The sequence below is a fragment of the Petromyzon marinus genome, chromosome 74 (genome assembly GCF_048934315.1).
Source record: "Petromyzon marinus isolate PM22_M1 ecotype Great Lakes invasive population chromosome 74, UKy_Petmar_22M1.pri1.0, whole genome shotgun sequence".
NCBI classification, from domain to species: Eukaryota; Metazoa; Chordata; class Hyperoartia; order Petromyzontiformes; family Petromyzontidae; genus Petromyzon; species Petromyzon marinus.
This window is the reverse complement of record NC_133740.1, coordinates 8770579-8794003: the sequence shown is the minus strand read 5'-3', so window position 1 is coordinate 8794003 and position 23425 is coordinate 8770579. Positions and strand designations below refer to the sequence as shown.

General features: G+C 60.7%; 1 protein-coding gene across 1 annotated transcript in view; it reads left to right on the top strand.

Moving 5' to 3' along the window:
* LOC116958267 (uncharacterized) overlaps window positions 1–23425 on the top strand; it is a 55340-nt gene that overhangs the window by 26977 nt on the left and 4938 nt on the right. The window contains exons 17-34 of the mRNA XM_076056185.1: window positions 649–789; window positions 2593–2842; window positions 3968–4208; window positions 5353–5581; window positions 6462–7784; window positions 8417–8862; window positions 11829–11928; window positions 12477–13172; window positions 13344–13590; window positions 14233–14311; window positions 15754–16063; window positions 17224–17501; window positions 17745–17775; window positions 18196–18582; window positions 18987–19084; window positions 19866–19977; window positions 20659–20855; window positions 21443–21655. Of these exons, the coding sequence (XP_075912300.1) occupies window positions 649–789; window positions 2593–2842; window positions 3968–4208; window positions 5353–5581; window positions 6462–7784; window positions 8417–8862; window positions 11829–11928; window positions 12477–13172; window positions 13344–13590; window positions 14233–14311; window positions 15754–16063; window positions 17224–17501; window positions 17745–17775; window positions 18196–18582; window positions 18987–19084; window positions 19866–19977; window positions 20659–20855; window positions 21443–21655 (5378 nt within the window). The remainder of the gene's footprint in view (window positions 1–648; window positions 790–2592; window positions 2843–3967; window positions 4209–5352; window positions 5582–6461; window positions 7785–8416; window positions 8863–11828; window positions 11929–12476; window positions 13173–13343; window positions 13591–14232; window positions 14312–15753; window positions 16064–17223; window positions 17502–17744; window positions 17776–18195; window positions 18583–18986; window positions 19085–19865; window positions 19978–20658; window positions 20856–21442; window positions 21656–23425) is intronic.

Genomic DNA, 23425 nt, shown 5'->3' with positions numbered 1-23425 from the left:
TATTGTGTTATTTAATTTTATCAATTTATTATTTTATTCTCCTTCTACGTGGCTTTACCGAAAGAACCAAAGAAGATGAGTCCATCTATGCTTGTTCGTGTTGTGCGTGTTCCGTGTGTGTGTCTGGAGAGCGGTAGTGTAGCGGCTAGCGCACCGCGCTACAGACCCGTCACCCCGAGTTCGATTCCCGCTCACGGCCAACACCGGTGACGATTATCTGTACCGCTCCCGGGCCTCCCCTAGGTTGACTCGGCCTCAAAGTTATTACCTGGTGCGATGTGTAGTAAGCGTCACCACTGTGGAGACAAAGGCGGCCGTGCGTGGTGCTGGCCCTTCATGGGCGCTCGCTTAACAGCTCTTGCCCCAACAGTGTGTTCAGGCTATACGGAGGACCTTTGTCTGGAGACAAAGACGGCCGGGCGTGCCGCCGGCCCTTCATAGGGTGCTGCTCGCTTTAACAGCACTTGCCCCTACGGTCTGTTGAGGCTATACGTCGGGGGAGGGATCTTTGTCTTTTGTGGGGGGGTGTGCCGCTGGTAATTGCAGGGCGGCGGCCTCACTCCTTTCGTGCTCGCGCCGAACCACCAACGGGATCCTCTCGCCCCCCTCCCTCCCTCTCTCCTCCCCCCCGCCCCGCCGCTGCCACAGCCGGCCTGCTGGCGCCGAAGCAGGTCCTGCGTCGGGAGCACCCGGACGGCGCTCCTGCCTCTGCGATGGAGTCTTACCTCCAGCACGGCGGCGGCGGCGTCGCGTCCACCAACGCACAGCCGCCCTCTCAAGGTCACGCGGGTGAGTCGCCCGCTCCTCTGTCATCCAGCAGTGGCACCACCAGCAGCAGCAGCAGCAGTAGTACCAGCAGCAGCAGCAGCGCCACCATCACCACCATCCGCCTAATGCACCGCCGCCACCACCACCGCCCATTTTTTATATTTTTTTATTTTTTTCACGTTAACACAGCCACCGACGCGCTTTGAACCTACCGACGTGGCTTTACCGAAAGACCCGAAGAATATGAATTCCTGCAGTCACGAAAGCTTTAAGTCAAGATTTAACCGCATCTTTTAACAAACTTCGAGACAAGAAGGCTAAACCTTTAAAACAGTCTGCCTCAGCAGCTTTCCCCGTCTTTTTATTTATTTCTGATGACGAAGGGCTTGCGTTGCGATCGAAACGTCGTCGTTTTTTAAAATTTTTATTATTTTTTTATTATTTGTTGTTTTCACATTAACATAGCCACCTCCGCGCTTTGAACCTACCTACGCGGCTTTACTGAAAGGCCCAAAGAATATCACCCATCTAATCCACCAGCAACAGCAGCGCCACCATCACCATCTCCTCCTAGCACGGTTGGCTACGTGCGGTGCAAAAGCAGTTCAGCATTCACATGTACACCATCACCACCATCACCACCATCACCCCACCTAATGCACCAGCGGCAATGCCACCATCACCACCATCACCCCACCTAATGCACCAGCGGCAATGCCACCATCACCACCATCACCCCACGTAAAGCACCAGCGGCAATGCCACCATCACCACCATCACCCCACCTAATGCACCAGCGGCAATGTCACCATCACCACCATCACCCCACCTAATGCACCAGCGGCAATGCCACCATCACCACCATCACCCCACCTAATGCACCAGCGGCAATGCCATCATCACCACCATCACCACCATCACCCCACCTAATGCACCAGCGGCAATGCCACCATCACCACCATCACCCCACCTAATGCACCAGTGGCAATGCCACCATCACCACCATCACCCCACCTAATGCACCAGCGGCAATGCCACCATCACCACCATCACCCCACCTAAAGCACCGGCGACAATGCCACCATCACCACCATCACCCCACCTAATGCACCAGCGGCAATGCCACCATCACCACCATCACCACCATCACCCCACCTAATGCACCAGCGGCAATGCCACCATCACCACCATCACCCCACCTAATGCACCAGCGGCAATGCCACCATCACCACCATCACCCCACCTAATGCACCAGCGGCAATGCCACCATCACCACCATCCCCCCACCTAATGCACCAGCGGCAATGCCACCATCACCACCATCACCGCACCTAATGCACCAGCGGCAATGCCACCATCACCACCATCACCCCACCTAATGCACCAGCGGCAATGCCACCATCACCACCATCACCACCATCACTCCACCTAATGCACCAGCGGCAATGCCACCATCACCATCACCACCATCACCCCACCAAATGCACCAGCGGCAATGCCACCATCACCACCATCACCACCCACCATCACCCCACCTAATGCACCAGCAGCAGCAGCGCCACCCTCGCCCACCTACGCCAGCGGTGGCAATGCCACCATCACCACCATCACCACCATCACCCCACCTAATGCACCAGCGGCAGCAGCAGCAGCGCCACCCTCGCCCACCTACGCCAGCGGCGGCGCTGACCGCCAGATCCACCCAAAACGTTGCCTCCCCCCCCCCCTTCAACCCCACCAATCGTGCCACCGCGCCTTGCTGTGCATTCACACGCCCGGTGCCCCGGCTCATCGTCGCCGGCGCCGCTGCGGCTCGTCGTGTAGCCGTTGGCCTGCGCCGATCTCCCCCGCTAGCGCCGGCCGGACTCCTGCTGCGGGAGCGAGCGACGCCCCCCGCGGAGCCACCCCCCCGTGCCGTCTGGGGTTCGGCGGAACCGTCGGAGCCGACGCGCCGCGTCTCCCCTTCCTCCGCCGGCGCCGTCACCCCCACCTCACCGCCACCGCAGCAGCACCAGCAGCAGCACCAGCAGCACCAGCAGCAGCAGCCTCCTCCCCGCTTCCTGCAAGACTCTCGGTAACGGGGGAGAGTGCTCAAGGCGGTTACGGGCCGTCCGCAGGGCGCAACCAGACTCGGAATCGTTCAGTTATTACCGCAGGAGGAATCGGATGATTTGCAGAAAGCTCCGTATCACGGACGTCCAGCAGGACGTTACAACTGTCGCTCACGCCACAGGGTCCGCAGGGTTTGCCGGGCGTGGGTGGCGCTGGCCACCCTCGGGCTCCCCCGCCCCCCTCTCAGGCGCTGCTGCTGCTGCTCGCTGCTCAGAGCGCTGGCCCCAACAGTCGGGTTAACCCTTCCCCGTTCCGAGACGACCGCAAATTGCAGGGCGGTTTGGGGGCGCTCCGTTCGGCGTTGAATCTCGGAACGTGCGAGCGGCCTCGGCGTTAAATTTCATTTCGAGAGGCGTTGGTCGTGGTTCAACGCCCCGGTAGGCCTTCCGCGACCAATGCTTGTCGGGCCAGGTCGCGTGAATGTGTAGATGCCGTGTCGTCAAGCCCACCGCCACCCGACACGGCCGAGGTCGCTTTGTGAAGCGCCCCCGGTGTTTCGGAGCGTAAACCCACAGCATTTCTTGCGGTTCGAGTACGCTGTTGTGGAGGCGTGGACGCGGCAGCGCCGCTGCGGTTGGAGACGTCGTTGCTCGCCACGGAGAACCGCAGCGACACGGCCGCCGCCGCCGCCGCCGCTCGACCGATATCCACGCGCAGCGCCCCCCTTGCCCCGCCGCACGGCCTTGTGGGGAGCCTCACGACGCCTCCCGGCGGGAAAGGGCTAAGAGGCCACGACAGTGCGCGGGGATTCTCTGTAAAGACTTGCGGCCCGCCAGCGAGCAAAGCTTTTTTTTTTGTCGAGCGCAGTACGATAATAGTTCGCGGCAACGGGGGCCGATCCACTGCCGGATGAAGGGCCTACCTCCCACGGCGCCGAGCGAGCGGGGTCGTAGGACGTTGAGGGCAGGGGGTGGGGGGGGGGGGGGGGGTGTTGGGTAGGAACCCGGCCCGGCGCCGTGGGGGGCCCCCGGGCTGCGTCACCGCTGGTGAGAGAGCACCGCACCCAGACAGGCAGGAATCCAGCCGAGCCATCGGAGCGTACGCGCGCGCGTTTAACGCGTCTGTCCGGCGCGTTTGCACGGCGCAGGCGTGACCTCGTGCTGGGCTCGCGCTCCGAGCAGCACCAGCAGCACCACCTCTTCGACGCGGACGACGTGTCCCCGCACCACCACGTCCCGGCAATGTACCGCGACCTGTTTGACGGCGGCGGCGGCGGCGGTGGCGGCGGCATTCGATCGGCCCCGCGGTCTTACCGGGACAAGCAGATGTTCCAGCAGCAGCAGCAGCAACAGCAGCAGCAGCAGCACCACTCGCCGCACTTCGAGAAGGTAGAGTGACTGCGATGAGAAACGCGACCACAGCCACACCTCGACAGTTCGTGATGAGCCGCAGCGGCTGACGATTAAACGTGGGGGGTGGGGGATCGATCACGAGCACGTGCCGCGTTTTGGTACGCACGCACGCACGCACAGAATCGGGATATTTATTTATACTTGCGGGAGGGATCCGATGAGCTATGAAGCTCTTTTTCACGGATGCCCAGTCAGGGGTACGGGGTGAGAACAACAAGCACAGTTACAAAAAAAACACGATAGCATTTGCAAAGTATTAACACGGGTAAACACATCGCCCAGACGCATTACAAATGCGACACTCGACCATCCGCCATCCTACCAAGCCCACAGAGGTGTTAACTTTATTTTGTCAAAAGTGATCTGGCCGCAAGTGAACGCCCAACAAAAAGTGGCTTATCATTTGGGCATTTTCGTAGGTAACAAAATAATCGAAATGGTCTGAAGGCGTGTTTATAAATGTGGAGGGTAAAACTCGGAGGACCCAGGGAAAAAAAATGCATGCGACCACGGGGAGAACTCGCAAACTCTAAATATACAGGCGTCAGGGCCGGGATCAAACCCCCAACCCCCTGCACCAATCTGCTCCACGCTGTTCTGATGGACACGCGTGTGCCGCTACAAAGACAAGCCAAAGATTCCCCGTGGAGAGCCCGAATGGACTGTTGGTGGAAAGTGCTGTTAGCTAGCGGCACCTACGAAGGCCGGCGCACGGCACGCGAGGGGGCGGGGTGGCCAGCAACCGCGCCCGTCCGCCTTCGTCCTCCCGAGTGGCGATGTTGACGCACCGCACCAGATGATGCACGTTGAACTTCTTCTCGCACCGTACGTGGCCAACCCGTGCTGCTAATCGGAGGTGCGGGTAATCGTCACTGGCGTTGGCCGTGAACGCGGGTCACCGGGTCCCGTAGGGCAAGCGCGCTAACCGCTGCGCTACCGCCCCTCCATCGCCGCCGCGCCCGTCGCGTTCCTCCGCCCCCGCCCTTCGTCCACCAACTCCTTCGCCGGAATTAACGCCGGCGCGGCCATCGTGTGCCTTGGTCGTTACCGCTCCCCGCTCCTCTCCTGCCCCCCCCTCCCCCCACTAACCCACCCCCCCCCACCCCTTCCCCCCCCACAGCTGTACCGGCACGCCGAGCTCGCCTCGCCCGATGACTCGCCTCGCTCCCCGCTGCCGCGGAGGATCGGCGGAGAATCATCCGGCACCAGGAAGGAAGCTGGCGGCGGAGGCGGCGGAGGCGGCGGAGGCGTCTCGGCACCGCGTGGTGACGAGCGGGAGCGAGAACCCGGGGCCGGAGCCGTGGTGGCCGGATTGTCGGCGCGGGGAGACACCCGGCAGAGGGGAGAGGGTGAGCGAGCGGCGCGCCGGTGGGAAGTGGTTGCGGTTGCCGAGGGCTATCTGAACCGGTCTTCTGGCGATCCCCTAGGTCGACTCGGCCTCGAATGAGTATCTGGTGCGGTGCGTGGCAAACATCGCACCAAAGGCGGGCCCGGGTGTGGTGTTGGCCACTCAACCCCCCCCGTGTGCCGTGCCGGCCTACATAGGCGCTTCTCGCTAACGGCGCTTGCCCCGGCAGTCTTGTCAATAGGCTCGTTTTGGGGGTTCTCTGTCTTTTGGTTGCGAGGGCGGCGGCGGCGGTGGTGGTGGTGGTGACTGAAGTGGCCACGGCGGTGTTTGTGGTATTATAACAATAGCGTGCCGTTCACGCTAATAGTATCCCATAGCGCTGTACAGCAAGGCCTCAGAGTATGTGTTGAGGGCCGCGTGACTTACTCGGCTTGGCGTCCGTGCGTGCGAACGAAAGTACGGGCTGCACAAAGCGTGCGACTGAGCCCCCGCGTACTTGGAGGCCTTGCCGTACATCCATTATATGTGAGGACCAAATCCCATATAGAGCCGCTACCAAGCAATTGGAAACCCTGTTGCGAAGCAAAATTAAAAACGAGTGGACACATTAACGAAGAGTATCGCCGTGAAAGGGATGGTGTTGCGAGGTTTAGCTTTCGTGAACGTGTGGTGGTGGTTGTAGTGGCGGTGGTTTTACAGTTGAGTGGCTGGTTGCGTGGATGGGCGGTGCTTGCGTTGATGAACCTGGTGCTGGTACCTGTCACGGCGATGGCTAATCGGGCTGGTTGATGACGATAATCCACGCACCGCCACCTCCCGCAACAACCTCACGGTCTGGGCCCCCCCCCCCACCTCTCATCCTCCTCCCCCGCCTCCCGCAGGCAAGGCCAGCGCCAAGGCCGCCACTCCGCCCAGCGCCGGCAGCACCAGCGGCAGCAGCACCGCCTCTGGCGGCGCCGGCGACTTTGCGAAGCCGCCGCACTGGAAGGACGGCAAGCTGGAGACCCGCTGGGGGCCCAAGCCGGGTTCCAGCGGCGGCACGGCCGGCGCCGCCGCCGCCGCGGCCGGCGGCAACTCTGCTCCGCCTCAGCAGCAGCAGCAGCAGCACCAGCAGCCTCCTCGCCGCACCGGCCCCATCAAGAAGCCGGTGCTCAAGGACCTCAAGACGGCCGACCGGGACGACAAATCGGCCGGCTTCTCCGACGGCAAGGCGGCGGGCGGCGACCCCGGCGCGGATGGCAAGGAGCCGGGCGCCAGGGGGGCGGCGGCTGGCGGCAGGGACGCGCGCCCCGACCGCTCGTTCCCCCCGGCCGACGGCGGGGGCAAGGACGGCAGCGCCGGCGGGGTGTTGCCATCGAGGCCCCCGCGCCGTCGCGACCCTCCCTTCGAGCGCGCCTTCCGCGGCCGCGGCGGGGCGGCCGCCGCCGCCGGCATCGGCGGCGGCGGCGGCGGCGGGCTCGCCGCCAACGCCGGCTGCGGCGCGAGGGTGTCGAGAGGGGGAGGCGGCGCTGTCGGCTCGCTCACGGCGGCGTCGCGTGGGACGTGCGGCGGCGGCGGCGCCGGTTGCTCACCGGCGACGCGGGGCAGAGCCAGCGCCGGCACCGGGCACCACCGCGACTTCCCAGGCTCCCGCGACTCGCGCTTCCGCTACGGCGGCGCCAGCGGCGGGCAGTGGGGCGCGGAGGACGACAGCGAGAATTCCGACACCGGCGGCGGTGGCGCCGGCGCGGAGCTGGCAAAGCGGCGGCGCCAGCAGCAGCAGCAGCAGCAGCAGCGGGCGTCGGTGAGCGACGCCGAGAGCGACGCGCTGGACGGTTGCGGCGGCACCGGCAAGAGAGAGGCGTCCGGCACCAGCAACAACAACAACGGCGGCGGCATCGGCGGCGTCAACCGTGGGCAGCAGCAGCTGTCGGCACCAGCTCGGCTGCTCGGGCTAGACCAGCAGCAGCCGCAGCAGCAGCAGCAGGCGGTGGGGTTTGGAGCGGCGAGAGCCGCCGTGGCGCCGGCGGCGGCGGCGGCGTCGTCGGCATCGGCGCCATCGCCGGCCGCGGGCGAAGAGAAGCAGGACCGGCCGTTTGCGCCGAGGGGAGAGCCGAGCCGCCGGGGCCGCGGGGGGGCGCTGTCGCGGGGCGTGGCGCGCGCCAGCATGGTGCTGTCGGCACGGCACCAGCAGCTGCACCAGCAGCAGCGCCAGCACCAGCACGGTGAGACGTGGAGAGGACCGCAAGACCCGCAGAGACTAACGGGTCTTGTGTTGTGAGTGCTAAAGCGGTGGCGGTGGTGGTGATGGTGGTGATGGTAGTGATGCCGGTAGTGTGATGGTGATGGCTTTTGGGGGTGGTGATTGTTGCGGTGGTGCGAGTGATGATGATGATGGTGGTAGTAGTGGTGATGGCGGTGATTGTGGTAGTTTGTACGTTGGGGGAGCGGTAGTGTGGCGGTTACTGCGCCGCGCTGCGAACCCGGCAACCCGAGTTCGATTCCCGCTCACGGCCAACACCGGGTGACGGTTATCTGAACCGGTCCTGGGCCCTCCCCTAGATTGACTCGGCCTCAAATGAGTACCTGGTGCAGTGTGTGTAAACATCGCTGCTGGGGAGACAAAGGCGGCCGGGCTTGGTGCTGGCCAACCCACCCCATCGTGCGCCCACCGCGCCGTCTTTCATAGGCGCTACTCGGCCAGCAGCACTTGCGCCGGACAGTCTTGTTAATAGGCTGATTGTGGTGCTTGTGGTGACGACTACGGCGGCACCGTTGGCCGTGGCTGGTGGTGCTGCCGGCATTGGATTCTAGGCCGGGATTGACGAGAAAAAAAAACAAACAACCTCCCCCCCAGCCTCTCCTCCTCCGCAGAAATCATCGCCATTCGCGACCCGCAGTCCGATGGGAGAATTCGACGGCCTTGCCTTTGTGTCTCTCGTAGCTTTGTACCCCGACGTCGCCCCCCTCCCCCCCTCCCCCCTGACCCCCTTGTATCCCATCAAACTTTTGTCACTGTCCCATTTGTACGGTCTCTTCTCGCAGCCATTTGCGTACAAAATAAAACCATTGTCATGCGCACCACGCGTTGCCTGTATTCTGAGCGTAAGGAACCCGTTGCAATTGGAGCCGACGAATTTTGTTAAGGGCACTTGGCAGAGGTTTCACGCGGTTACAATCCAGGAAGGAGTGGGGGGGGGGCAGCCCCTCACCTTCCCGGTCAATACTGCAGGTGGCTTTGAGATGTTGGTGACTACCTCGCCTGGTGTACAGGAGGTTGTGGGTTCGATCCTGACCCTGACAATGCCTGCTGCATATTTGTAGTTTGCATGTGGCTAGGAGATGTTAACTACCTCGCCTGCTATACAGGAGGTCGTGGGTTCCTTCCCGACCCTGTGACGCCTGCTGTATATTTGGAGTTTGCATGTGGCTGGGAGACGTTAACTACCTCGCCTGGTATACAGGAGGTCGTGGATTTGATCCCGACACTGACGATGCCTGCCGCTGTATATTTGGAGTTTGCATGTGGCTAGGAGATGTTAACTACCTCGCCTGGTGTACAGGAGGTTATGGGTTCGAGCCTGACCCTGACACCTGCTGTATATTTTGAGTTTGAATATGACGAGATGTTAACTACCTCGCCCTGGTATACAGGAGGTCGTGGGTTGGATCCCGACCCTGACAATGCCTGCTGTATATTTGGAGTTTGCATGTTCTCCCCGTGGTCGTGTGGATTTTTCTCCGGGTCCTCCAGTTTCCCCCCCCCCCACATTTAGAATCATCACGCGTTTAGAGTAGTTGGCTGCTGTAAATTTCCACGTGATAAGCCACTCCGTTTAGCTATCATCGTTTGTGGCCAGGTCACTTTTGAAAAAGGAGCTAGTTTTATAGTTTCAGTGCTGTTATGCGGTGGCAAGAGAACAGACGGAAGTGGTTAAGGAGGGGATGGGGTAGGCGTGGTTTTAGCTGGAGACCAGGGCAGGGATTAGCGGTAGGGATGGCGATAGGGGGTTGGGATAACAATCGGGGTAGGTGTGGTGATAGGGGTAGGGGTAGTGATAGGGGTTTTGATAGTGATCGTGGTAGGGGTGGTGATAGGTGTAGGGGTGGTGATAGGGGTAGAGGTAGTGATGGGAGTTATGATAGGGGTAGTGATTGGGGTAGGTAGTGATAGGGTTTATGATAGGGGTAATGATAGGGGTTGTTGATAGGGGTAGTGGTAGAGGTAGTGATAGTGGTAGTTATAGGGATTATGAAAGGGGTAGTGATTGGGGTAGGTAGTGATCGGGGTAGGTAGTGATCGGGGTAGTGAGGCCGAACTGCCGCAGGGCAATGGGTGGTAGCGGTGGAGGGTATGGGGGCTGTGTGCGAGGTGCTTCACACGTTTCCAGCGCGTGCCACCGTTACCATCGCTCGTGCGAGGCGGTAAAATCATGTGGTTAGAAATACCGAAAGGACCAAAGGGTATGGATTCCTGCAGTCACGAAAGCTTCAAATCACGACGAATATATTCTTTAGTGTAATCTTGGGAATAGGTTTTCCCCTTTTTTTCTGGCGACAAAACAGTTGTCAAAATGTTAAAACACCAAACTGAAACCTTTTTCAGTAAAACCTTTGATTTGCGAGCACGGTTCGTTCCCGGAAACGTGTTTGTAATCCAAAGCACTCCGCATATCAAAGCACTCCGTAACGTCAGTTGCGTGATCACGTGACGCTCGGCAGTACAAAGCGTGAAACACGTGCTACTGATCGTGTTGCAAGACCCCCTCGCTCCTTTATCAAGTTAATATTTATTTGCAAATTTTTGCTCGTCTTGCGAAACACCTCGCAGGCCAAGTTACTCGCAATCCACAAGGTTTTCCTGTACGAGGAATCATGTCTGCATTAATACGTGACCTTGGTTCATACGTACAAACGTTGTTACGTACGGTAAGGTGTCTAGAGTACGCCCTCCACCCCCCCCCTCCCCGATTCATGCTTACACACACACACACCCCCAACGCGACTCGTACTTTCGCTCGTTTATCAAGTTAATATTTATTTACAAATTTTTGCTCGTCTTACGAAACACCTCGCAGGCCAAGTTACTCGCAATCCAAGGTTTTCCTGTACGAGGAATCATGTCTGCATTAATACGTGACCTTGGTTCATACGTACAAACGTTGTTACGTACGGTAAGGTGTCTAGAGTACGCCCTCCACCCCCCCCCTCCCCGATTCATGCTTACACACACACACACCCCCGACGCGACTCGTACTTTCGCTCGTTTATCAAGTTAATATTTATTTGCAAATTTTTGCTCGTCTTGCAAAACACCTCGCAGGCCAAGTTACTCGCAATCCAAGGTTTTCCTGTACGAGGAATCATGTCTGCATTAATACGTGACCTTGGTTCATACGTACAAACGTTGTTACGTACGGTAAGGTGTCTAGAGTACGCCCTCCACCCCCCCCTCCCCGATTCATGCTTACACGCACACACACCCCCGACGCGACTCGTACTTTCGCTCGCACGCACGGGGCGGCGGGAAGCCGGGGCCAGTCGCGCCGCCCGCCCGCCCATCTCGCCAGACCCGCGCACGCACTGTGACCCTACGTCGTTAGGCCCCTTCATCCCCCGTGGGAGACGAGGCCACGGCCAGAGCTTCCCTCCGTCCTGTCCCCCCGTCCTTGGCCGGAGGCTCGTCCGACCACGGCGCGTAACCCGCAGCATCGCCCCCCCCCCTGCCCCCCCCCCGCCCCCCCCGCCCCCCCCCGCCCCCCCCGCCCCCCCCGCCCCCCCCGCCCCCCCCGCCCCCCCCGCCCCCCCCGCGCGCGTGAGCAACGGGTGTCACCAAAGCTCGCATCCTTCGCATTTGTAACATGCAGACGACCAGCGACTCATTTACCGTACAGTACTGTACTCTGTTAAACACTTATTATATACACTTACTTTTTACATCTGCACCCGTGTAGTTATATAGTGATGTAGTATATAGTAGTGATATAGTATATATATATGTCTTATAGGCGAAACACCCAACTCACGCCAATTCACGCTTACGCCGGGGGAGGGGGGTGGTGGTGGTGGGTACTTGGGGAACTCGGAGACCTTGATGTATAATGTAATATTAACACATATATAAACGAACAAATAAAAACATGTGAGACCGATTAGCCGGGACGGACGGACGGACGGACGGACGGACGGACGGACGGAGAAGAGCCTCTTGGTTTACCCAATGTGTGCCGGAGGGGTCGGACGGTCGGCTTCAAAGCGCTCTGCCGCAGATGTCCCGGTCTCCCGTCTCGCGCTTCGCGCTGCGAGAGGACGCTGAAGGATGGAGACGTCGCCTGGGAGAGGGAGTGGGGAGCCCTCCCCTGCGTGCAAGCAACAGACAGGCAGACAGACACCACCCCCGCCCCCCTCGTTCCTCTTGGAGAGACGGGCCCCCCCCCAGCGGAGGCGGATTGTCGCAGAGCTGCCTCCGTGAATTCCTTCCTCGAGCGACGGGACTTTAACCCCACCCCCCAAATTGAATGCACAAGCAAAGTTAACGTGACGGTGTGTTTTTTTTGTTATTGGTGATTGGGGCGGGGGGCGGGTTGGGTTGGGTGTGTGAGGGGGGGGGGGTCTAAGGTCATCATTCGGCTTCGCTAAACCCACGGTGTCGCACGGGGTGAACGTATCGATAGGACCTCGCCCCTGGCCCTGCTTGGCCCCCCCCCCCACCCTGAGCCAACGGTGCGCGAGGTCGCTGCGTGCCAGTGGGGAAAGCGGAGGAGGGCGTGTTTGGGGGGGGGGGGGGCAGGTTACGATCTACGTAACCCCCCCCCCCCCCCACAACAGCCGGTGCCCATCCCCAGACCGTGGGTTCGATCCCCCGGTACCTCACCGCCGCCCCTCCCCCCCCCCCCCCCCCTTGCTCCCTACGGCAGATTGCGCCGATTGCCCTTCCGGCCCCGACAGCTGCTGCTGCTGCCCACTGTCGGCGTCTTCGGCGGCGGCGGCGGCGGCGGCGGGGGGGCCGCCGCCGGCGGCGGACGGCGCTGGGCGGCCCTGCTTCAACGACCGCTGCCGGGCCGAGCGACCGCCGCGGCGCCAGCGCCCGGCGCGGCCGCCCCGCCAGGACAAACCGCCGCGCTTCCGGCGCCTCAAGCAGGAGCGCGAAGCTGCCGCGGCCGCTGCGGCCGCGGCCGCTGCCGCGGCCGCGGCGGGGGCCGCGGCCGCAGCAGCGGCCGCGGCTTCAGGCAGCGCCGGCTCGGTGGAGACTCTGTCACCGCTGCCGTCGCCGACGCTGGCGGGCGACGACAACGACGACGACGCCGGCGGCGGCGGCGGCAACAACAACGGCGCGGCCGCGGTTTCGAGCGACGCGCCGGCGCAGCTCAACTCGGCGGCCGCCGCCGCCGCCGCCGGCGGAGCGAACGGCGCCGGCGGCGGCGCGGCGTCGGGGAGCAAGTCGCCGGACCTGTCCAATCAGAACTCGTCGGACCAGGCCAACGAGGAGTGGGAGACGGCCTCGGAGAGCAGCGACTTCAACGACCGCCGCGAGCGCGACGAGCGCGACGAGTCGCTGCAGGCCGCCCTGGCGCCGGCGCCCGGGCCCGCGCCCGAGGGGACGGCGGCCGACGGTGAGCGGACGCTAAGGCGGCAAGCGCCGCTTGGCGGGCGAGCGCCCTTTGGCTTCGTAACCCGCTCGGTGATCCACGCGCTCGACCGGCCGGGCCGCGGTCGGTCTCGAGTGATTTCCGAGCTGCTCGTGATCAACCTTGCTGCCTGCCCCCCCCCCCCCCCCCGGGCAGATCTGTCGGAGTCCGGCGGGGGCGGCCGCAAGGACGGTGCTCCGGGGTCGTCGTCGGCGGCCAAGCGAAGCTTCTCGAGCCAGCGGCCCCTCGACCGCCAGAACCGGCGGCCGGTGGGCAACGGCGCCGGCCAGGGCCAGGGCTACGCGGGCGGAGGGGGAGGGGGGCGGCACCAGCGGGCCAGCCCCGCGGGCTCCACGCGGGCAGACAAGAGGAACGGCCCAGGGTCGAAGGGCAGGAGGCGCAGGTGAGGTGCGGGGGTGTTGGGGGGGGTATGGGAAGGTAGAGGGGGGGGGGGTGATGGGAGTTGAGGGGGGTGGGGGCGGGAGTCGTGGAAATGGAGACAGTGGGGGGGAGACACGGGAGGAGACATTGGGGGAGACATTGGGGGAGACATGGGGGGGGAGAGACGTGGGGGGAGAGACGTGGGGGGAGGGACGCGGGGGGAGAGACACGGGGGGAGAGACGCGGGGGGAGAGACGCGGGGGGAGAGACGCGGGGGGAGAGACGCGGGGGGAGAGACGCGGGGGGAGGGACGCGGGGGGAGAGACACGGGGGGGAGAGACGCGGGGGGGAGAGACGCGGGGGGGAGAGACGCGGGGGGAGAGACGCGGGGGGAGAGACGCGGGGGGAGAGACGCGGGGGGAGAGACGCGGGGGGAGAGACGCGGGGGGAGAGACGCGGGGGGGGACGCCGGGGGGGGACGCGGGGGGGAGACACAGAGGGAGACCTCTGTCCCCTGACACAGAGGTCTCCCTCTGTGTCAGGGGACAGGGAGGCAGGAGAGGACAGAGACGGAAGTGAGGGGGAGAGAGACGATGGTGGGGACACGGAGAGGTGGAGAGGCAGGGAGACACCAATCAATCTCCTTGTCTCTGCGGTGTCTCAGCTCTGTGGAGGACGCGCTTGGAGACACGGGGACACGAGCCATCTCCCCTGCTCCGGACGGCGCCGACGCCCGCGAATCGGTGAGAGGTGCCGTCGTCGTCATCGCCATCGCCAAACATCGCCTCCCAACACCATCGTCAACATCATCATCACCACGACCGTCACCAACACGATCACCACCACCACCGCCACCGCCACCACTATCAATATCATAATCGCCACCGTCAGCAACACCATCACCACCGTCAACATCATCACTACACCATCATCATCATCACCACCTCCACTGTCAATATCATCACTACCGTGACCATCAACACCATCGCCACCACAACTATCAATATCATCACTACCATGACCATCGTCACCAGCAACACCGCTATTAATATCATCACTACCATGACCATCGTCACCAGCAACACCGCTATTAATATCATCACTACCATGACCATCGTCACCATCGTCACCGCTATTAATATCATCACTACCATGACCATCGTCACCAGCAACACCGCTATTAATATCATCACTACCATGACCATCGTCACCAGCAACACCGCTATTAATATCATCACTACCATGACCATCGTCACCATCGTCACCGCTATTAATATCATCACTACCATGACCATCGTCACCAGCAACACCGCTATTAATATCATCACTACCATGACCATCGTCACCAGCAACACCGCTATCAATATCATCACTACCATGACCATCGTCACCAGCAACACCGCTATTAATATCATCACTACCATGACCATCGTCACCATCGTCACCGCTATTAATATCATCACTACCATGACCATCGTCACCAGCAACACCGCTATCAATATCATCACTACCATGACCATCGTCACCAGCAACACCGCTATTAATATCATCACTACCATGACCATCGTCACCATCGTCACCGCTATTAATATCATCACTACCATGACCATCGTCACCAGCAACACCGCTATTAATATCATCACTACCATGACCATCGTCACCAGCAACACCGCTATTAATATCATCACTACCATGACCATCGTCACCAGCAACACCGCTATTAATATCATCACTACCATGACCATCGTCACCAGCAACACCGCTATTAATATCATCACTACCATGACCATCGTCACCAGCAACACCGCTATTAATATCATCACTACCATGACCATCGTCACCATCGTCACCGCTATTAATATCATCACTACCATGACCATCGTCACCAGCAACACCGCTATTAATATCATCACTACCATGACCATCGTCACCAGCAACACCGCTATCAATATCATCACTACCATGACCATCGTCACCAGCAACACCGCTATCAATATCATCACTACCATGACCATCGTCACCATCGTCACCGCTATTAATATCATCACTACCATGACCATCGTCACCAGCAACACCGCTATTAATATCATCACTACCGTGACCATCGTCACCAGCAACACCACCACTTTCACCACCACTTTCACGGAACCGTAGAGTTGATCAGCGCCCCCCCCCATCTCGGAAGCCCCCCACGGCGGGAGCGGCCGCGGTGGCGCCGGCCGTCTCCCCGTTTGCCGCCGTGTTCCGCGTCGACCGCGTCATCCCCAGCGACCCGGGCGCCATCGCCCGCGCCGTCACCAACGCCGCCAGCGCCGCCCGGAGGCTCGGTGACGGCTTCGGGGGGCGGCAGCAGCAGCAGCAGCAGCAGCGCCAGCAAGGGCAGCAGCAGCAGCAGCAGCAGCTGCACGGGGTGCAGCATCAGGGCAGAGTGGGCGTCAGCAGGAGGTCGGCGAAGACTGACGCGCTGGCGCAGTTCGACCTCAACAACTACGCGGGTGAGAGGGTGGTGGCGGTGGCACCGGTGGTTGGTGTGGTGCTGATGGCGGTGGTCAAGCGTGGTGGTTGCCCGGTGCTGGTGCGGTGTGTGTGTGTCTGTGTGTGTTGGAGAGAGGTGGTGCTGGTGGAGATGTCGCCTGTGGTAGTGATGATGGTGGTTGCTTAGTGGTGGTGGTGAACGTGCAGTGGTGTGGGTGTCTGTGTGTGTGTGTGTGTTGGAGAGAGGTGGTGCTGGTGGAGATGTCGCCTGTGGTAGTGATGATGGTGGTTGCTTAGTGGTGGTGGTGAACGTGCGGTGGTGTGGGTGTCTGTGTCTGTGTGTGTGTGTTGTGGGAGCTATAGTGTAGCGGTTAGCGCTAAGCTGCGCTATGAACCTGGCGACCCGGGTTCGATTCCCGCTCACGGCCAACACCCAGTGACGATTATCGGAACCGGTCCCGGGCCTCCCCTAGGTCGACCTGGCCTCAAATGAGTACCTGGTGCGGTGTGTAAACATCGCCACTAGGGAGACAAAGGCTTTCGGGCGTGGTGCTGGCCACCCACCCCCTCGTGTACCGTTACCGGCCTTCATAGGTGCTGCTCGCTAACAGCACTTGCCCTACAGTCTGTTAAGGCTATACGGGGGATCTTTGTCTTTGTGTGTTGGACCTCTTTGGCACCGTACGAAGCCAAACCGCGCTAATCGGAGGTGCGGGGGGGGGGAAAGGACAACAAACGAGCACACGAGAAGCAGTTCTATTGTGGTGTCGTGTATCGTGTGTAGTGTGTGTCTGTTGTAGTGTATATGTAGTGTATTTTAGTGTGTCGTGAGTGTGTAGTGTAGTGTGTAGTGTCGTACGTATGGTAAACTTATTTCGCACCGTACGTAGCCAACCATGCCAATGGGAGTGTGCGGGGGAAGGACGACAAACTAAACACAAGAAGCAGTTCTTCAGAAAAAAGGAGTTATTTTTTTGCGTTTAGATTTGTCTGATAGCGGCGGTGGTGACCCAAGAGAAATTTCACCAAGTTCTGTTCGTGAGTAGCAGCAGCAGCAGCAGCGGGAGCGGGTGGCCATCTTTGTCTCCCCCCAGCTCACCAGCTACTCGTTTGAGACCCAGACCTCTCCTCTCCACCTCCCCACCGTCCCCTCCCACCCTCCCCGCCCCACCACCGCTAGGCGTGGTGGTGATCGACCACCGCCCGAAAGGTGTACGACGAAGACAACGAAGATCACGAGGAGGAGGAGGAGGAGGAGGTGGCCGGGTGCGGGAGATGAAGAAGAGGAGGAGGACGGAGAGGGTGGTGCCGGTGCTGTCGCGCGGCGGCGGCGGCGGCGGCAGCGGCGCTGCGGCCTCCGTGGACGGCTTCACGCCGGTGGTTTCGCGACGTCAGCGCCGGCAGCACGAGGACCGGGGCCTCTCCGTGAGCACGAGCGAGCGAGCGGCCCCGCGGGCCTTCCCCCCCCCCCCCCCCCCCCCGCCGGGGTTTTCATACCAGCAGGGGCGTTCGCTTGGCTCGGCCGTCGCTCGAATGAACGCCGTCGTGATGCTCCGTTAGCCTACGGCCTTCGCCCATTACGTGAGGGCCTGCGCCTTGGAGGGGTGGGGGGTTGGGGGGGGGGGGGTCACTGCACCTGGGGCTAGGTGTATGGGGGCAGTCCCCCCCGAGGCAACGCCAACGAGGCCCCCCCGGGGGCAGCCGAGGGCAGCGGCCGGGGCGGGGGGCCCGGGTGAGTCTCGGATCGGAATCTTGATTCTTTTTTTTTTGGGGAGAAAATCTGATGAGCTGTGCAGCTCTTTTTTTTTCACGAATGTCCAGTAGGGGCACCCTCCCACCTGGAGACTAACGCTCGACCGACCTCCATCGTAAGCCGGATGAGCGTGTATATATATACACACGTGTATATATATACACACGTGTGTATATATACACGTGTGTATATATCGGGGTACCCCCTTATCCACGAACGTCAATTGTGCTTAGATTCCTTTCGTTGGCATTTGGTTCCTAGCTCCGTGACGACTTTTTGACCTTTCAACCCCCCCCATCTTCTTTCTCCACCCGCCCATCCCTACTACCCTCCCCCCCCCCCTCCACAACACACACACACACACGCCACGTCCACCCGCCCTGGGCCGCTCCCAATAAGACCCCGCCAACGCCGGCACCGCAACCGCGCCGACGATCGGCGCCTCCAAAGCGCGCGCCGTCGACAAGACGAAGGCCCAGCGCTCCAACGTGCCGCCTCGCTTCGCCCGCAAGCAGCACCAGCAGCAGCAGCAGCAGCAGCAGGAGGGGACAGCGGCGTCCCACCCGGCTCTGTCCGGCAGACTTGTCGGCGAGCTCCCGTTGCCGCTGTGCGATCGCGGCGACAGGAAGGGCGCCGATCACTCGGCGGCTATGGCGGCGGCTACGGCGTCGTCCGGACGGAGGCAGCAGAGGGCACCGGGCGGAGGAGGGGGAGGGGGAGGAGGAGACGCCGCGTGGGAGGCGCTGCCGCGGTCGCCCTCCCTCCTGCCGGAAGTCGTCAAGAAATGTGAGCGTGGGTTCGTAATGGCCGGCCGAGTGAGCGAGTGCGTGGGGCGGCGGTGGGCGGTGGGGCGGGTGGTGATGGCAACCGCCTCCTTTTGTCGCCCCGAGTGGCGATGATTTTTTTTTTTGGTCATCGTTTCTCTTATTATTTGACACGGCCACAGCATTTGAGGATAATCGTCGCTGGTGTTGGCCGTGAGCGGGAATCGAACAACCCCCCCCCCTCCCCCCCCCCGGGGTCTTAGCCGCGTTCGTGTGGCGTACACCGCGCTAACCGCCACACCCCCACGGTGTTGGCTACGTGCGGTGCGGAAGAAGTTTCAAACGCACGCGCGTGACCCAATCCCTCCTAACTCCCCCCCCCCCACCTCCCCCCCCGTCTCCCTCCCACAATGCCGTGTGCCACAGCGACGTTTGGAGCGATCAGCTGTTCCCTGCCGCCCGCGAGCGCCTGGAGCAAGCCCCTCGCTGCCTTCCGCGTGGCGGACGTGGCGGCCGGCACCGAGGTGCGGCCCCCTGCGTAGGAGACACGGGCCCATCGCGATGGCCGTGGACCCCCCCCCCCCCCCCCTTGAGCCAGACGCTCAAGACAGACCTCGGGATGTCAAGCAGCGCTGGCTTTGTGTGTCCGCGACCCGTGACGGAACGGCGCTCACGCACGCCCGCACACCCCCTGCCCCCTCCACCGTTCTAGGGCCGAACGGTCGATCGATTTATAATCGAAATCGCAATTTGAAGCGACGCCATGTGCAAATCGCAAAGGCTGCGATTTTTTTTTTGCGATTCGAAAATGTCCTGTTACGCCCCGATTGGAATTGTTTTCATTTTGTAATTGTTTTAACTTAATTTGACTTGACAATTGTTCTATGTTTCATTGTTCTATTTCAATAATTATAAAAAAAAAAACATTTTTTAATAAATACATGTTGGAAGCAATTCATATCTTTTAAGTTCTCATCCTGGCATTAGAATATATGGGGAAAATTTTGATTTAAGGCTTTTCGTGACTGCAGTAATTCGTATTCTTAGCGCTTTCGGTAAAGTCACGTTGAAGGGAAACAATAACATATATGTTATATGAATATATAGAGCAGTTAATATACATGATGGTATCACGTGGTAATGCTCCATCACGTGTTTTATTGAACTGAAGCTTGACTTGAAAAAATATAATCGCAAATTAAATCGCAATACCTGTCAGAAAAATCGCGATGAAATATCTTCGCCAAATCGTTCAGCCCCCCCCCCCGCCCCCCCACCGTTCCCGTCCGCCTTTGTCTCCCCCAGATGCCACGAGCGAGCCAGCACGACAGCGGCGTGGACCTCAGCATGGACTCGCACGGATCGTCGGCCAACTCCTCACAGCGCAGCTCACCCTATGGGACCGCCAAGTCTCCTGGTGGGGGCACGTGGGAGGGGGAGGTGTGGGGGGGGGGACGTGGGGGGGGAGGAGGTGTGGGGGGGAGGTGTTGGGGGGGGGGGGACGTGGGAGGGGGAGGTGTTGGGGGGGAGGACGTGGGGGGGTGGCAAGGTCTGGGGGGGGGACGTGGGGGGGGAAACATGGGGAGAGGTGGGGGGGGGAGGTGTGGGGTGAGGTGTGGGGGGAGGTGTGGGGGGAGGTGTGGGGGGAGGTGTGGGGGGGGGGGTGGAATACAGTCTTCCCTCGTTCATTCACAAACTTGCTATCACTCGCTCGCCCGCTCACTCAGTCGCCCATTCAGTCTCCCTCTCAATCACTCAACTCGCCCATTCACTCACACACTCATTCGCTCACCCACTCATTCGCTCATTCATTCACCCACCCACCCCCCCCCTCATTCACTCGCCCCTTCACTCGCCCACCCATTCACTCGCCCACCCCTTCACCCGCTCGTCGTTCACTCACCCGCTCATTCGCTCACGCGATGGCCTCGAGGTGCACCTAGCCTGGCACGAGAGCGTAGTGGTGAATTGGCGGCCGTCACGCGGGGGATGCCAACGGCAGCCTTCTCGCCGACGGCACCGCCGCCGCACGCCGCCTCCACCTCCTCCTCGTCATCATCGTCATCTTCGACCTCTTCCTTCTTTTCCACCTCGTCAGTGAGTGCCCCAGCATCGGCCAGTAGCTCGGACGATTCCAACTCCTCGTCCTCATCCTCAACCTCGTCGACGGCATCGGCGTCGGCGTCGGCTCCGGTGTCCACCACCTCCTCGTCCGCCTCCTCATCCGCTCTGCCCGAAGCCAAGGAGCAGAGAGCGGCGATGGTGACGGGGGCTCTCGGAGGAGACGCTCGAGAGGTGGGTGGGTGAGTGGGTGGATGGGTGAGTGAGTGGGTGGGTGAGTGGGTGGGTGGGTCGGAGAGTGGGTCGGAGAGTGGGTGGGTGGGGGATTGAGTGAGCTTATAATTGAGTGGGTGAGCTCATGAGTGGGTGGGAAGGTGGTAGGGTGGGTGGGGGATTGAGTGAGCAAGTAATTGAGTGGGTGAGTGAATGAACGGTTTAGTGAGTGGGTGAGTGAGTAGGTGAGTGAGTGAGCGGGTGGTTGTGGGTGAGTTAATGGGTGAGTGAGTGGGTAGGTGGTTTGGTCGGTGGGGGATTAAGTGAGCGAGTAATTGAGTGGGTGAGCTAATGAGTGGGTGGGTGGGTAGGTGGTTGGGTGGTTGAGTGGGTGGGTGTTTTGGTGGGTGGGGGATGGAGTGAGCGAGTAATTGAGTGAGCGAGTAGGTGGGTGATTGAATTGGTGGTGGGTGGGTTGGTTGGTGGGCCGAGTGGGTGGGCAGGTAGGTGACTGAGTTGTGGATGGGCGGGCAGGCGGGCGGGCGGGCGAGCGAGCGGGTGTGTGACCGCCCCCCCCCCCCTCCTCCCCCTCTCCTGCTCGCTGCCAGCTGGGCGAGGCGGTGCGTGTGGCGCTGGCCGGCGGCGCCGGCGTGGGGGGGGTCACGGGAGGGGGGGGGCCCTCCGCGGGGGAGCACCGGCCTGGCCCCATCGGCAAGGAGCGCTGGCTGCGCCAGCGGAGGCCGGAGAGGACTCCGCACGCAGCTGGCGCCGACGGCGGAGGGCACGGGCCTAGCGGCGCCACACACCCGCCCGTGTTCAAGGTGCGCGTGCACCTGGGCCGGCACAAGCACCGCGGAGAGCGGGCGTTTCCGGCACCTTTGGCAGCCCAACGTCGGTAGTGGTGTTGGTTGTGTGTGCGCGAGTCTGTGTGTGAGTTGTCTGGTGTGAGTTTTCTGGGGGGGGTGTGTGTGTGTGAGTTGTGGGGTGTGTGTGTGATTTGTGGGGTGTGTGTGTGAGTTGTGGTGTGTGTGAGTGTGTGGGGTGTTTGTGTGTGTGAGTTGTGTGGTGTGTGTGTGAGTTGTGGGGTGTGTGTGTGTGAATTGTGGGGTGTTTGTGTGTGTGAGTTGTGGGGTGTGTGTGTGTGTGAATTGTGGGGTGTGTGTGTGTGAGTTGTGAGGTGTGTGTGTGTGTGAGTTGTGGGGTATGTGTGATTTGTGGGGTGTGTGTGAGTTGTGGGGTGTGTGTGTGAGTTGTGGGGTGTGTGTGTGTGTGAGTTGTGGGGTGTGTGTGAGTGTGAGTTGTGGGGTGTGTGTGTGTGTGAGTTGTAGGGTGTGTGTGTGTGAGTTGTAGGGTGTGTGTGTGTGTGTGAGTTGTAGGGTGTGTGTGTGAGTTGTGGGGTGTGTGGTGTTGTGGGGTGTGTGAGTTGTGGAGTGTGTGTGTGTGAGTTGTGGGGTGTGTGTGTGTGTGAGTTGTGGGGTGTGTGTGTGTGAGTGTGTGTGTGTGTGAGTTGTGTGGTGTGTGTGTGAGTTGTGGTGGTGTGTGTGAGTTGTGCGGTGTGTGTGTGTGAGTTGTGGGGTGTGTGTGTGTGTCTGGGGTGTGTGTGAGTTGTGGGGTGTGTGTGTGTGTGTGTGTGGGTGTGTGTGTGTGTGTTGTGGTGTGGTGTGTGTGTGTGTGGGTGTGTGTGTGTGAGTGTGGGGTGTGTGTGTGTGTGAGTGTGTGTGTTGTGTGTGAGTTGTGGGGTGTGTGTGTGAGTTGTGTGGGTGTGTGTGTGTGTGTGAGTTGGGTGTGTGTGTGTGGTGTTGTGTGTGTGTGAGTTGTGGGGTGTGTGTGTGTGTGAGTGTGTGGGGTGTGTGTGTGTGTGAGTTGTGTGTGTGTGTGTGAGTTGTGGGGTGTGTGTGTGTGAGTTGTGGGGTGTGTGTGTGTGTGAGTTGTGTGTGTGTGTGTGAGTGTGGAGTGGTGTGTGTGTGTGAGTTGTGGGGTGTGTGTGAGTTGTAGGGTGTTTGTGTGTGTGAGTTGTGGGGTGTGTGTGTGTGAGTTGTGGGGTGTGTGTGTGTGAGTGTGGGTGTGTGTGTGGTTGTGGGTGTGTGTGTGAGTTGTGAAGTGTGTGTGTGTGTGGTTGTGGGTGTGTGTGTGTGTGTGTGTGTGTGTGTGTGTGTGAGTTGTGGGTGTTGGTGTGTGAGTTGTGGGTGTGTGTGTGAGTGTGGGGGTGTGTGTGTGTGAGTTGTGGGGTGTGTGTGTGAGTTGTGTGTGTGTGTGTGTTGTGGTGTGTGTGTGAGTTGTGTTGTGTGTGTGAGTGTGGTGTGTGTGTGAGTGTGTGTGTGTGTGTGAGTTGTGGTGTGTGTGTGTGTGTTGTGGTGTGTGTGTGTGAGTTGTGGTGTGTGTGTGTGAGTTGTGGTGTGTGTGTGAGTTGTGGGGTGTGTGTGTGTGAGTTGTGGGTGTGTGTGTGAGTGTGTGTGTGTGTGAGTTGTGGAGTGTGTTTGTGTGTGAGTTGTGGGGTGTGTGTGTGAGTTGTGGGGTGTGTGTGTGAGTTGTGGGGTGTGTGTGTGTTGTGGGGTGTGTGTGTGAGTTGTGGGGTGTGTGTGTGTGAGTTG